Source organism: Pterocles gutturalis, unplaced genomic scaffold (assembly GCF_000699245.1).
Source record: "Pterocles gutturalis isolate BGI_N339 unplaced genomic scaffold, ASM69924v1 scaffold36526, whole genome shotgun sequence".
Taxonomy (NCBI): Eukaryota; Metazoa; Chordata; class Aves; order Pterocliformes; family Pteroclidae; genus Pterocles; species Pterocles gutturalis.
Genome location: NW_010101694.1, coordinates 35,649 through 48,058, shown reverse-complemented (window position 1 = coordinate 48,058; position 12,410 = coordinate 35,649). Strand labels below are relative to the sequence as shown.

Below are 12,410 nucleotides of genomic sequence, written 5' to 3'. Positions count from 1 at the left end.
TATACACAGGGTACTGCTTCCTGATATAAAGGAATGACTGCCCTAAATCTAGGGTGGCTGCACTGCAGATGAGATTTTACATATTCAGCTTAGGGCTAGTAGTGAGAACAAGAAAAAGAAAAGGTAACGAAAAGCCTTTGTAGGACTCTCCTACACAACCTCCATTGGCTCAATATTTACTTTAATGTCTCAAATTTCAAGTTTTGATATCAAAATACTACAAACAAACCTCACATCATGTCCAGAAGGATTAGGTTTATTTTTCATGAAAGGCTCCACATGCTCATTTGAAAGTATACTTGCTGCACAGAAAGTTTAATTTAAGAGGAAAAAAAAGAAAATAGACTGCTCTTAGAAGTTTGGTCCTCCATAGATACCTGTTGTGACTGACCCGCAGTCACCAGCATAAAGGCCAGCCTGGTGTTGAAGCCTCCACTGTGGGAGAGCTTGCAAATGAGCAGGAGTTACTATGTCTTAACAGCTTACCTCTAACCAGAGCCAGGGTGAGAACAAGAGAATCTGTTCAGTTATAGGCCCACAAATAGAAGGACAACTCAGTAAGTTATTACCTGATTTCCCTTCCGAACAGTCCCAGAAAATGCAACCCAGACCTTCTTGTCAGAGGCATGTTCTTTATGGTGACAGGGAGACAGACAGTAGGGGACACTAGCAAAGCTGGTCTGATCATCCTGCCATCCGGAGTCTGCAACGCATACAGCTACGCTCTGCTAACTTTATGTACCAACTGCAGTCAAACTTCGTACTTGCTAACAGGTACTATTTTGATACAGAGCTAGCAGGTATTCATTTTTTTTAAACATTTTCTTCAGCTGCTGAGGTATACATATGGTAGAACATAAAACAACTCATACATTTGCCCAGCTGCCACAATCTAAAGCTACATTAGAGTGGTCATTTTATCCAAACTACCTAACAAAATGCATATAGTTCATTCTGTTAAAGTAAAAAAAAGACTTGTTCTATAAGGATCAGGTTCTTTTCCTTCTTGACACTTAAGACTTCTGTGAATCTGACTGCTGGAAACGGTTTAGCTTCTCTGGATTATTTGACGCCATTTGAGAAAAGTCACGAAAAATGTCCTGATAAATTTCATCTCCTAGGTAGAAAAGAAAAGGGAAACAGTTTTAAACATTTGCGATAGTTAACATCACCCACCATTGCACAAATGCCCTACTACGCTACCAATTACTGTGAAACACTTATTCATGGACAAAGGTTGCTTATAGATGGCATGATGCTGATGTGAACTCTTTGGGACTGTTTACTTGCATGCATGCTCTGTAGAAGCAAATTAAACAAAGCCAAACTATACCTGAAATAGTACCTCACAGGCAGCCACACAGAGGAAAGTTCAGAGTTAGAAAGGAAAAATGAAAGCATTTTAAAGCAATGTAAAAAGAAAAATGTTTATTAGCTATTAAAGAATAAAACCCTTGTTTTTGCAAGGAAGTGCTAACCAAGATTCTCTTCAGGAAAGTAGAATTATGGCATAAATAAAGATTTACTTGGAAACAGAGGTCAGAAGTCTTACAGCCAGACAGAACTCCCCATAAAAGAAACAATCAGCAAGCAATAGTATATAAAAAAAGCAATCCTACGTAGAGAAATTATTGTTCATAAATCCTTTTGGTCTATTACTTCAGCAAATATAAATTTTTACATGCATTACTGAACATTCATTACATCTTTTATCTCTAAGAGTGATAATACTTTCTTTAAACTTTTCACTTGTTTTTATCTTCACCCTTTGTGCTTAAACACAACCCGACTACTAGTACATATTCCAAAATGAAGAACAGCAGCAAGTACCACCAGGCCTGCCTCCCTCCCTCCCTCCCCCTTCCTGTCTACACAGGAAAACACATTCAGGAATGATTACTTCTTGAGTCCTTGCCAAGCCATTCTTCTGCCACTTTAAAATGGATATTTTCACATTCTTTCATCTGCTGTAGCATTTTGGGCCTTGAGCTTGGCTTTAATTTTAAAACATTAACCATACCCTATTGCCTTCAAAGGGAATTAAATGCATAAAACATTTGGTCTGGTCAGGAACTATGCAGCCATACAAATTTTACTGTCTTCCCAACACAGATGAGCGCACAGGACACAAGATCCCTGCTGTTCCTTGCTGATAACTCAGTTAATAGCATGACAAAGAAATCAAGCCAAACTCTCTCTCATCATGTATGCTGGACATGATTTTTTTTTTCTAATATGATTGCAGAGTATTATTATACCACTTTTTTTCCAAAGGGCAGTTCTAAAAAGGATTTTGTGTGTGTTTAAAAGTTGGCACTACAGTGAAAAGTGTTTTGTTTTTCCACCTTTTAATGCATATTTCCAATATGAGAACTATTATTCTTTTGGAGATGAGACCGCATTCATTTCAAAACACTTTCAGAAATTATAAAAGACCTTCCAGAAATATTTAACACACATGGCACGTGGGCTTATATGAAAATGCAATGACATAATTCTTCACAGACTTTAAAAGATAAATACATTCAATACTGCTCTACTAGGAAAAGTTAGTTCTAGTGAAATTCCTTTTTGGTTTTCAGATTTAGTTTCAAGTATGTTCTAGACATGAAGCAAGCACAGGACACATTTTGTTGTAACAGTTTCTGTTAACTGCTTGCATTGGGAGATAAGCGCAGAATGAAGGGTGTTGTATCACTCATCAAAAGAAGAGCTAAGAGCAGCACAAATGGGAATCAAGCTTGTATGCCAAAAGCAGTTATGCTTTTAATACAGCAGTGAGTTCCACGGGTGAACTCATACTCAAGTTGCCATATTTGATTCTTTCAAATTAACTTGAAAGAAAAAACAAAAGCTATTTTTGCAAGATACATTGTGGCTCTGGTTTTGGCTCTATTACATAACAAAATATTATATACAAAAATAGACTAAAATAAAGTGCCCATTTAGTTTGTATGCTGCATTAAAATATTTAATACTGTAAACCTTATAACTATTTTTAAATCCTACTTTAAAATTGAATTCTGCAAATTCCCTTTCCAAGCAATGTTTTCCCTAAAGTGCAGATTTTATGTACAAAAATACTATCACACTGCTTTACCATTTAACACCAGAGTAACTCAAAAGGCACACATCATACATTCAAGAAAAGATAGGAAGAAAAAGTAGCAATACTAACATCAAATAGTTAGCAGACATACTGTAGCACCAGAAGATGAGCACTCAAGTATTAGACAAGAAACAGTACAATGGTGCATATGGCTTCTACCACCAGAAATTAACTTGTCGTGGAACAAGCTAGTTTCAGCTAGTTCCCATTCTAGGAATATTTTGGAAGACCAACTGTACCTTGCAAAGCAATATATACATTCTCTGAGCAGCTCAAACCAGCTGTGTATATTTAAATTAGAAATGTTGATGCCACTACCTACATTAGTAACTGTTTATCAACCACATTACTAAAGCAGAGAAATATGCAGTTGGCTTCACTCTAATGACAGCAAACTCACACATTGATATTTACCCTGACATAGCTCCCAGCAAACATACAATTGTCTTGAAAATCCTTTTTTTCTTCTAGAATCATAGTTTTGGAAAAGAGGAGTTCTAAAATAAGGGCAGCGCAGATAATTTAACATGTATATGCAGTGAAAAAGATCTGCCTCCATTAGGATCACATAAAGGTACTATACCTTGCTACAGCATAGACAGGTTTTGTGCTTACACTTACACATTTACACAATCCTTCTAGCAGGCTAGCAGACACTAACATTTAAAACACTTAAATATTTACTTCAACTTTTAAAAGAGACTTCAGCAAGTAAAGAATCAAGGAGAGCAGAGCTATGCTACCCAAAGACACAGCAAGATCTCCTGGAAGGGACTCTGTGCTGCAGCTTGAAGCCTGAATTTCAAACATTACTCTAATGATACCCTCTCCCTGATTTTGGGCAAGCTCTATCCCTTGTAGCAGCTCTACTTTCCAGTGCCAATCTTGCCTGTTTACAAGGATCAGACACTGTCTGTAAAATATCTGGATCAGCTTGTATCAACTACAGTCTCTAGATTCTACTGTAATACACACTGGTAAAAAGGTCAAGATACTTTCAATGAAAGTTTTATCCAGCTTTTTATTTCATCTACCTAATTGAAGAATCTGTCTAAAAAATATTTTAAACAAGATGTCAGGGAAAATGGTCTCTTCCATGTGCAGTTTAAACACATTCATATTTTCATGTAAGTAGTGCGGGTATTTGTTATGAATGAAACATTTTACTAAATATTTTTAACATTTAGTAACCGAGGCTTTTTGTACAAACTATGAAAACACATTTTCTGGTTTATAATTTTGGATTTGTGACAGGTCCACTAAATTATCTAAAACATTCTTTTATGATTTAGCACAATTTTTTTGAATCAAAACACATACCTCTCTTAAAACAAAGGCATTTTACTATTTGAAACTGATAGTTGCTGGTTTTACCTCTTAAAATAAAAACGAGGAGACTCAAAAATACTTCAGTGTTTGTTACCTTCAGCCTGTCAGTGAAGTAACATCCACTGTATCAGAAAACAGCTTTACATTTAAAATGGCTAAACTGGCAACAGACTTATTTCATGTACACAGCCTGCTGCATTTTCTGAGTGGGGAACTCTTCCTCTTCTAAGCTCATAATCAAGTATATATTTCTAAATTACCTGGTGCTCTGCCAAAGAAAGCATTTGAATGTCTGTGTGTCTACAGTACTTTTATTGTTTTCATTTTAATTTCCTAGAAGATTTGTTTAAAAATAAATTTGAAAAACATCCATCTTAAGGAGAAACTTTATGAAACAAATAAATTGGGTTTATTTGATAGAGTTCATCTGGGATATCGACATGAGACTCAATGCTGCCCCTTGAGTATATTCCAGCCCCAATCTGGTGAACACATAAGCACACACAGTCCTTATGAATCAGCGGAAAACATATAAGGGCTTTAAAGGAGTAAGCCAAGAGTACTTAGCACTCAACCTTAAAAATAATGTTTGCCTTTCACTACTGCCAGGTATAACAGCATGTTTTTAGCTGTCTAATTTGACAATCAAGTGTGCCTTCATCATTGATATTTGCATGAGATTAAATTAGGTTCCTATGGAAGCATACCATAGTAGAAAAAATGGCTTGCATAAATATCACATCGGAACATAGTGTAAATTGGGACTTAGTGCCTGAGGATAAAGTTGCACATATTCACTAAATATATTTGTTACTTTCTTGTACCAGTTGTCTCACATGCCTGCAAATTCTTTTTTTTAATCAAATGGTAAGATACTACGCATACAAAAATACACACTTAAGAATTACTGTTCTGTTTCCTATTGGTATCTTGACAAATAAAAATATTTTAAAATAAAATTCGAGTAAACAATACCTCCCTAATTCTGTCTAGAGTTATTTTGAAATATTCGATGTACATTTTTACATTGTTGTCTAAGCATTTTTTCTTAGAAAATAAAAAGAGGACCATTCCACAGGAAGAATGGTATCCTGTAATAAGATGAGCTCCTCAACAGTGTCTGAGCAACCCAGCTCATAACACTGCTGTTAAATAATGAGGTAAATCCCAATATCATGTGAATTTCAATGGAACATCAATAGGAGAAAACTGTGGACAACTACCAGCAGAACAGGTTGGTAATGGTTGTACTAACATACACCACTACAGTAATGTACTTCAAATGCTCTCCTTTTAGGTCCCCTACACACTCTGATAAAGTCACATCACTGAATTTCAATGAAGCTTTAACATGTGTTGGGGGTTTATAAAAAACGTTATTGTATGAAGCCATCTTAAATTTCCCTCAGATCCTAAGAATCCAATTGTAAACTGATAAATTCCTGAATACACTTCTTATACTGCATTTCAGTATGGTTATTAGTAGAGTATTGACCTGGCTGTCCATAGAGTCCTTCTGATTCACGCATTTCTTCATTCATCCTTGCTAAACGCAACCTGTGATTTAGGAAACAAAGAACAATGTCACCTTTAAAGCACTAAAAAAGACTGCAATTCAAGACCTACAATGCACTCCTGAACCTCCCACCAGTGAGGTCACCTATGGATAGCGCACTCTCTGATTTTTCTTTTGCTCTCCCTGTTTTTATGTAAAGGAATTCTGACATTTCTTATATTTTTAATTTGAAACAGAATAGGAAAACCTAGTTACCCAATTTAAAACACAACATACAACTTACAATGTTACAATATCTGCATTTGCAGCTTCTACTGCTATACTCAATGGATCTTTCCCGTCTTCATCAGTGGCATGCTGGTTTGCTCCTCGTTTTAGGAATAAACACACTTGTCTGTTTAGAAAAAGCATTTAAGAATAATTTTCACAACAATAAAGGAAAAAAGCAAATAAATTCAAGCTGGATGCAACATATTTGGCTTAAATAACCAAAAGTCTCTTGAACATATCAAAACAATACTATTCATCTAGAACAACTGTTAGCACAGTAGTAATCAAACCTTTAATTAATCAATTAACATTAGAAAGACAGCCTAAGTCAAATCACACTAGTGCAGCAACTGAGTTGAACCCTTTAGAAGTGAGGCTCTACCCTCCTGTATCATCTTAGGCTACAGAAACAAAAAAACATCATCCCTTTTACCATGACAGACAAGAACCACTGAGCAGGATAAATCAATACAGTAAAGATTACAGTTCACAGGTCCCTGATTTACCCAATAAAAACTGATCTAATTTTTCTCTGCTATTATAATTCTTCATCTTTATAAACAGGGCATACTGACTAAGCTCAAGTCTTAAACTCTCTCTCTCAAGCCGTCAACTTGCACTCTATTTAGAATTCACGCAAGCAAAGAGTTTGGGTACTGCCAACCAGATTATTAGGTCCCCCTTTGAATTGAGCTGGTACAGAGCTCCAGTTAAAAGCCATGATTCCAAAACTCAAGATGTAATGCAGTACATTTTGAAATGAGATACAGTCTCAGTGCAGCACACAGGTGAGATGAGTTAGAAAAAACCTTGGCCCTCACACACCACTATTTCTCCTATTTGTATCATATTTCTTAAGAAAACAAGAAAAATCTCATGAGCCTTCACCAAAAGTTCACACTATTTTAAATCATGATTAAGTACGTGTTTTCAGAAAATGGACCAAAGCATGTCTATAAGTGTGCATTTGTTAGCAGATGAGACTGCTAATTCAAAATGTTATTTCCTCTCTCACCACAAGAGTTTAAAAAAAACCTAGATGTCCTGAAATATATGAAAATGCCAGAATATTGGGGAAAACGAACAAGTTTCACGTCAACAACTACAGTAAAGGATGGCCATTTACAAATTCTGGAGCAGTGAGTTACCCAGTGTGTCCTAGAACCGTGGCATGGTGCAATGGTCCTCTCCCTTTCGTGTCCCTGATGTTCACATTGGCCCCATTCTGCAGCAAGAATTCACAAGTAACCAACGAACCCTATGGGGTAAAAGCAAAGAAACAATTCAGCACCAGATCTCTAGAATAAGAGCCAAACCCATTCTGCCTTCTCATCACTGAGTCATGTGGCAAAGGAGACAAAAGGGATTTGCTTCCATATCAAATTTAAACCCTACTAGGTTATATAAGTCCAAACAAAGCATTGACAGGAAAAAAAATAGTTCAGAAAACTTTGAGAGAACATTATGAAGACATCTTCAGCATCACATTATCACTAATTAGCAAAGCAAGCAGTTCAAAAGGAACAGTGACACAGAAATATCCCTGTCACTGTCCTTCCCCTCCTCCCACATCAGTCAGTGATGTCTATCACATACCCCTCGCACTGCCTGAATGAGTGGTGTTGCTTTGTTTTCTTCTGCGTTGACCCAGTTTACTTCAGCTCCATGGGCCAATGCTTCTGCCATATCGGGAAGATTCTTCTCAAAGGCAGCTCTATACAGCTGCAGTCCTGGACTAGGCTGTTTGGAGTCACAGAGCACAGACGACTCTTGCTTGTCTCCTTCTGAAAAGGAAAAAAAAAAATGCTTACCTGTAATCCCTGGTTTTATAAGGTACCTCCTGGAATTATGACCAAAAATGTCATTTCTCTAGCATACGGAAACTCAGGTTTTTCAGAATGCTGCGCATTCTTGCCCCATTCTGCCAGCAGTCCCAGCTGCCTTGTTCCAGCATTCAGGCACAGCCACTTCACAGAATTATTACTGCCCAGAAAACGTCCTCTCTACATGTGAATATCCTTCAGTTTGCATATGCCATGTAATTTCTAATAAATTATTTTAGGTTAGAAGTGTGTTTTATCCTATGCTGCAAGATATGAGTAAAATTAGTTTCCTGCAGAGATGCAGTCATACAAATATATCTTTATCTGCAACAGCTTGATATACCTGAATACGAGGCTAATACTGTGCTGGCCTAATTTTCATTAAAAGATACCATTGTCCTTTACCAATTACTTGCTGTGGCTATAAACTTTTGGACTAAAGCATAATCTTTCTTTTAATCTCAATAAAAGTTATACAGAGTAAAGTCTGGGAGATAAAGACATTATCATATATAAGCCTTCACGAGTTACAGCATCATAAGTGTTTTCTACAATGCAGTCAAAGAAAGGATCCAAGCCACATGCTGCTTGCCTACAAACCACAGCTCTGAACTACTGGATTTAAAACACACCTCAGAAGAGTGCTTTGATGTAGAACAGTAAGTTTGCTTTATAAATAAATGTTTTGGATATTTTGACAAGGCACACTCAATACATCTGTCAGACCAGGATGCTAATACTAGATAGGAAATAATTTCATCAATTTATAAAACTTTGAGTAAAGAGGGGGTAACATTTGAAGACATGGTCAATTCCATACACACAGAAAACAGAAAAATTAAGCGAGAACATTCAAATAACACATAAAAGCCTATTATCTGTGACTTAACAGGTATTCTACCTCCACAGAATCACAGAATGTTAGAGATTGGAAGGGACCTCGAAAGATCATCTAGTCCAATCCCCCTGCTGAAGCAGGACACCTAGATCAGATCACACAGGAACGCATCCAGGCGGGCTTTGAATGTCTCCAGAGAATGAGACTCCACAACCTCTCTGGGCAGCCTGTTCCAGTGCTCTGTCACCCTCACTGTAGAGAAGTTTTTTCTCATATTCAAGTGGAACCTCCTGTGTTCCAGCTTGAACCCATTGCCCCTTGTCCTACCACTGGATGTCACAGAGAAAAGCCTGGCTCCATCCTCCTGACGCTCACCCTTTACATATTTATAAACATTAATTAGATAAGGATTTTACTGTTTATAAAAGGATCATGCATTTCTGCTGAGACTTGTCTATATCAAAATGCAGCACTGCTCTGTCTGCAAAAAAACTAAGTTCTGGCTCAGTATCATCTGACTGGAAAAAAGTTCTCTGAACTCATTTAGGATTCAATGTCATTCTTGCTACCAAGCCTGGAGGAGAGAAAGGTCAGTCAAGCAATTATTACCCTTGTTAAAAATGTTCCAGCCCACTAGGATATAAGAGACATGAATTGTATCACCAAGTACTAATCTCTTCTACAAGAGCATGCTACTAGGAAATGATTAAATTTTCATCTTACAGTGCAAAGCCTAACGCACCTGGTTCGTACAAACTGTTAACTGATACAGTAGAGGCAAGGTGTTCTCTGCTGTCATCAGCACTCTGCTGGATCCCACTGTCACTGCTTCGTACTGTTTTGGGGAGAAACTGTAATTACTATGCAGACTGTAAGTTACCTACTCTTCACAGAAACCATGATAATAAAGCAAGCTCTTATACTTGGTCCTGAATACATACTTTTTAAAATGTTAGTAATTACTCAATATTCTTAACGTATCCATAGAAAAATATGAAGTCACATACTGCAACCATAACCAAAACCAGAACACATTTATAATAATAATAAATGTCAAAGATTATTATAAAGGAAAAGGTCAGGATAAGTAAAAAAGCTTAAATTATTTCATGAAAATACTAAGCAATGCAGTAGCCTGGAGACAATGGATTAAAGGCAGGGAGATGGCCACAACACACAATGGATCACTACTGCAAATACTGAACACGCCATAGCTGTAGTACTTACTACTACGTAGTTTTGAAGAGGTATCAAAGTAGGAGAAGAGTGAATCTAGTTCATCAGGACAGAACAGAGACTCCCGCCTTGCCTCGTCGCTACTTACAGCAACCGCTGGGACATGCAAGTTAGCAAAGCATAAAGCAGGCAGTAAGGAAGGGATAGGGCAGGAAAGAACGTTATTGGGAAAATTAAGAAGGATGAAAATACGGAGGAAAGAAGGTGGTTAATATGTTTCTGAATGATAAGCATCCCCACTCCAAATTCTTCCCCACCTAAAAATGCACATCTCTGAATAAGTCTTTTCTCCCCTATACTTCTCAACTAGCCTATGACCCATTAAAAACCAGATTCCAATTCCTCTACACGAGGCAGGAAACCAATTAACAAAAAATACGTTACTTTAAAAAGAACACACGTAATATAGATCAGGAAAGAAGTGTGTAAATACCTTTTTGGGATGCTGCACCTTGTTCTCCTGCCAAAAGGGATTTTTCAGGGCCACTGTGCCTTTTCTCTTCCTGACTTTGAGGTGAAACTTTTTCAGGAAGAGATACTGATGCAGGCTGCTTCTCTACAAACTTTCTTTCCACATATTTTGCTCTGATGTATGCCTCCTTCTCCTGCCTGTCATGTACAAAATCCCTGGAGTTAGTAAGCTAACATTTTAATATTTTCATGTATTAAAAGAACATCCATTTCATACTAAAGCCAGTAACCAAAACTGTAGCTTGGCATTGCACATAAGACACACCTATGACACATTTTCAGAAAGATGAAGATCACACTCTTCAGAACTCTTTCTACATTCTTGATTAAATTATGCATAAGGCTCAAAAGAAAATAATTTTGTTCAGTTCATATACATGTATTTTATTTCAGGCAGAGACTTTAGAAAGTGGTTTGTGGAAGAAACAAGCATCAGCTACTGTATGTAACTTAGAACAGGCTAGATTATTTCAGCTGGAAAGGACCTACAACAATCACGTAACCCAGCTACCACCTCTTGGTATTAATCCTTTATACATACATTGTTAATAATGAATTAACATAGCAAATATTTAGTTTCTTAGGTAAATATAAATTGCAACATTTGTTAAAGAACAAGATTGCACAAAAGAACCATAGCAATAATAAGCATTAGGTAGGCACAGCTACCAGTTCCATAATGCATACTGAAATACATTCTCTTGTAACCTGAAGTTATAATCTTGAGACACACACACCAGTTGTGACAAACTGAGGAAAGGGGCTATAAAAGTATTACTATTGAAACTGCTAAAAAGCAGTTACCACTAGAAGGAATAGCTAGCAAGTCGTCTACATTATTTATATTATTATCATTGTCTTCAAATTGCCAAAACTTTGTAAAGCACTGTTTTCTATACCATAAAACCACCTGACAAGCAGCACAGAACTAGAAAGCTGGTAAAAAAAAAGTTTTAAAAGTCATCATATACAGCAGAACAAAGCATTAGGAAACTAGCTTCAAATGCAAATTAGCATCAGAGAAATGGAAGACAGCAGTACAGTCATTAGAAGGCTGCTGTCAAGCAGGAGAGCTCATGTGCAATGTATCCAGAAAGAAAAGAGCATTCTGGGGTTCAGGGAACAAAAGTCAAACCCAGTAATAAAGTCACTGTAAACAAAACACGCAGCCACAGGCTCCTTCCAGGAGCACTCACAGACCAAGCAGAGCTGGCTGAGATGGTACAAAGTACACAGGAAACAACATCAACATGCCCACATTGATGAGATGGAACAGGATGCCATAGAGTTGTCATCAAAAGGAAGGAGTGAGACCAGAAAAAGAACAAATGAACAAGAGAAGCTGAAAGGGACCAACAGAAGGAATACCCAGTAAAGACAGAGAATGAGAAAAGTAGGAAAGCAAAACACACTGCTGATAAGGGGAAACAAAGGATAAATCAAAGGAGTGTTACACGGTTAACGGGCAGCGTCTTTTAAAGCTGGAGGCTGAAGGAAGCAATAAGGACAGAAGAGGCACTGCTAGTAAATTACTACCTTTGGCTTCCAGGTTGCAGCTTCTTTACTCCCACTTTTTCCAACTTTGCTTCGTATATTCTATTTATAACATCGTTTCCCAATTCACACATAAGCTATGAAGCAAAATAAATAAATTAAAATACAGTTGCAAAAGGCTTTATATACTTATTTAGTTGTTTTTAACCTCACTCAGACTATTTTTACAACTTAGTATTTTCACTGGCAAAAGCACACTTACAGAAATAAGCATGGGTTTATACCATAAGGAAACAATTGGTGAATACAGAGAAAAAATTCTGA

General features: G+C 37.0%; 1 protein-coding gene across 2 annotated transcripts in view; it reads right to left on the bottom strand.

Annotated features, from left to right (window-relative positions):
• Positions 1-243: 243 nt before the first annotated feature.
• The window catches only part of ACAP2 (ArfGAP with coiled-coil, ankyrin repeat and PH domains 2), a 46,300-nt gene continuing 34,133 nt past the window's right edge, over positions 244-12,410 (bottom strand). Inside the window, exons 15-22 of one of the 2 annotated variants that reach the window (XM_010084195.1) lie at positions 12,129-12,223; positions 10,555-10,730; positions 9,628-9,720; positions 7,821-8,008; positions 7,373-7,482; positions 6,238-6,348; positions 5,934-5,995; positions 244-1,117 (exon numbers count right to left, since the gene is read on the bottom strand). In XM_010084195.1, the coding sequence (XP_010082497.1) occupies positions 1,014-1,117; positions 5,934-5,995; positions 6,238-6,348; positions 7,373-7,482; positions 7,821-8,008; positions 9,628-9,720; positions 10,555-10,730; positions 12,129-12,223 (939 nt within the window). In that variant the 3' untranslated portion in view covers positions 244-1,013. The remainder of the gene's footprint in view (positions 1,118-5,933; positions 5,996-6,237; positions 6,349-7,372; positions 7,483-7,820; positions 8,009-9,627; positions 9,721-10,554; positions 10,731-12,128; positions 12,224-12,410) is intronic. The other variant, XM_010084203.1, reaches the window with a different exon arrangement.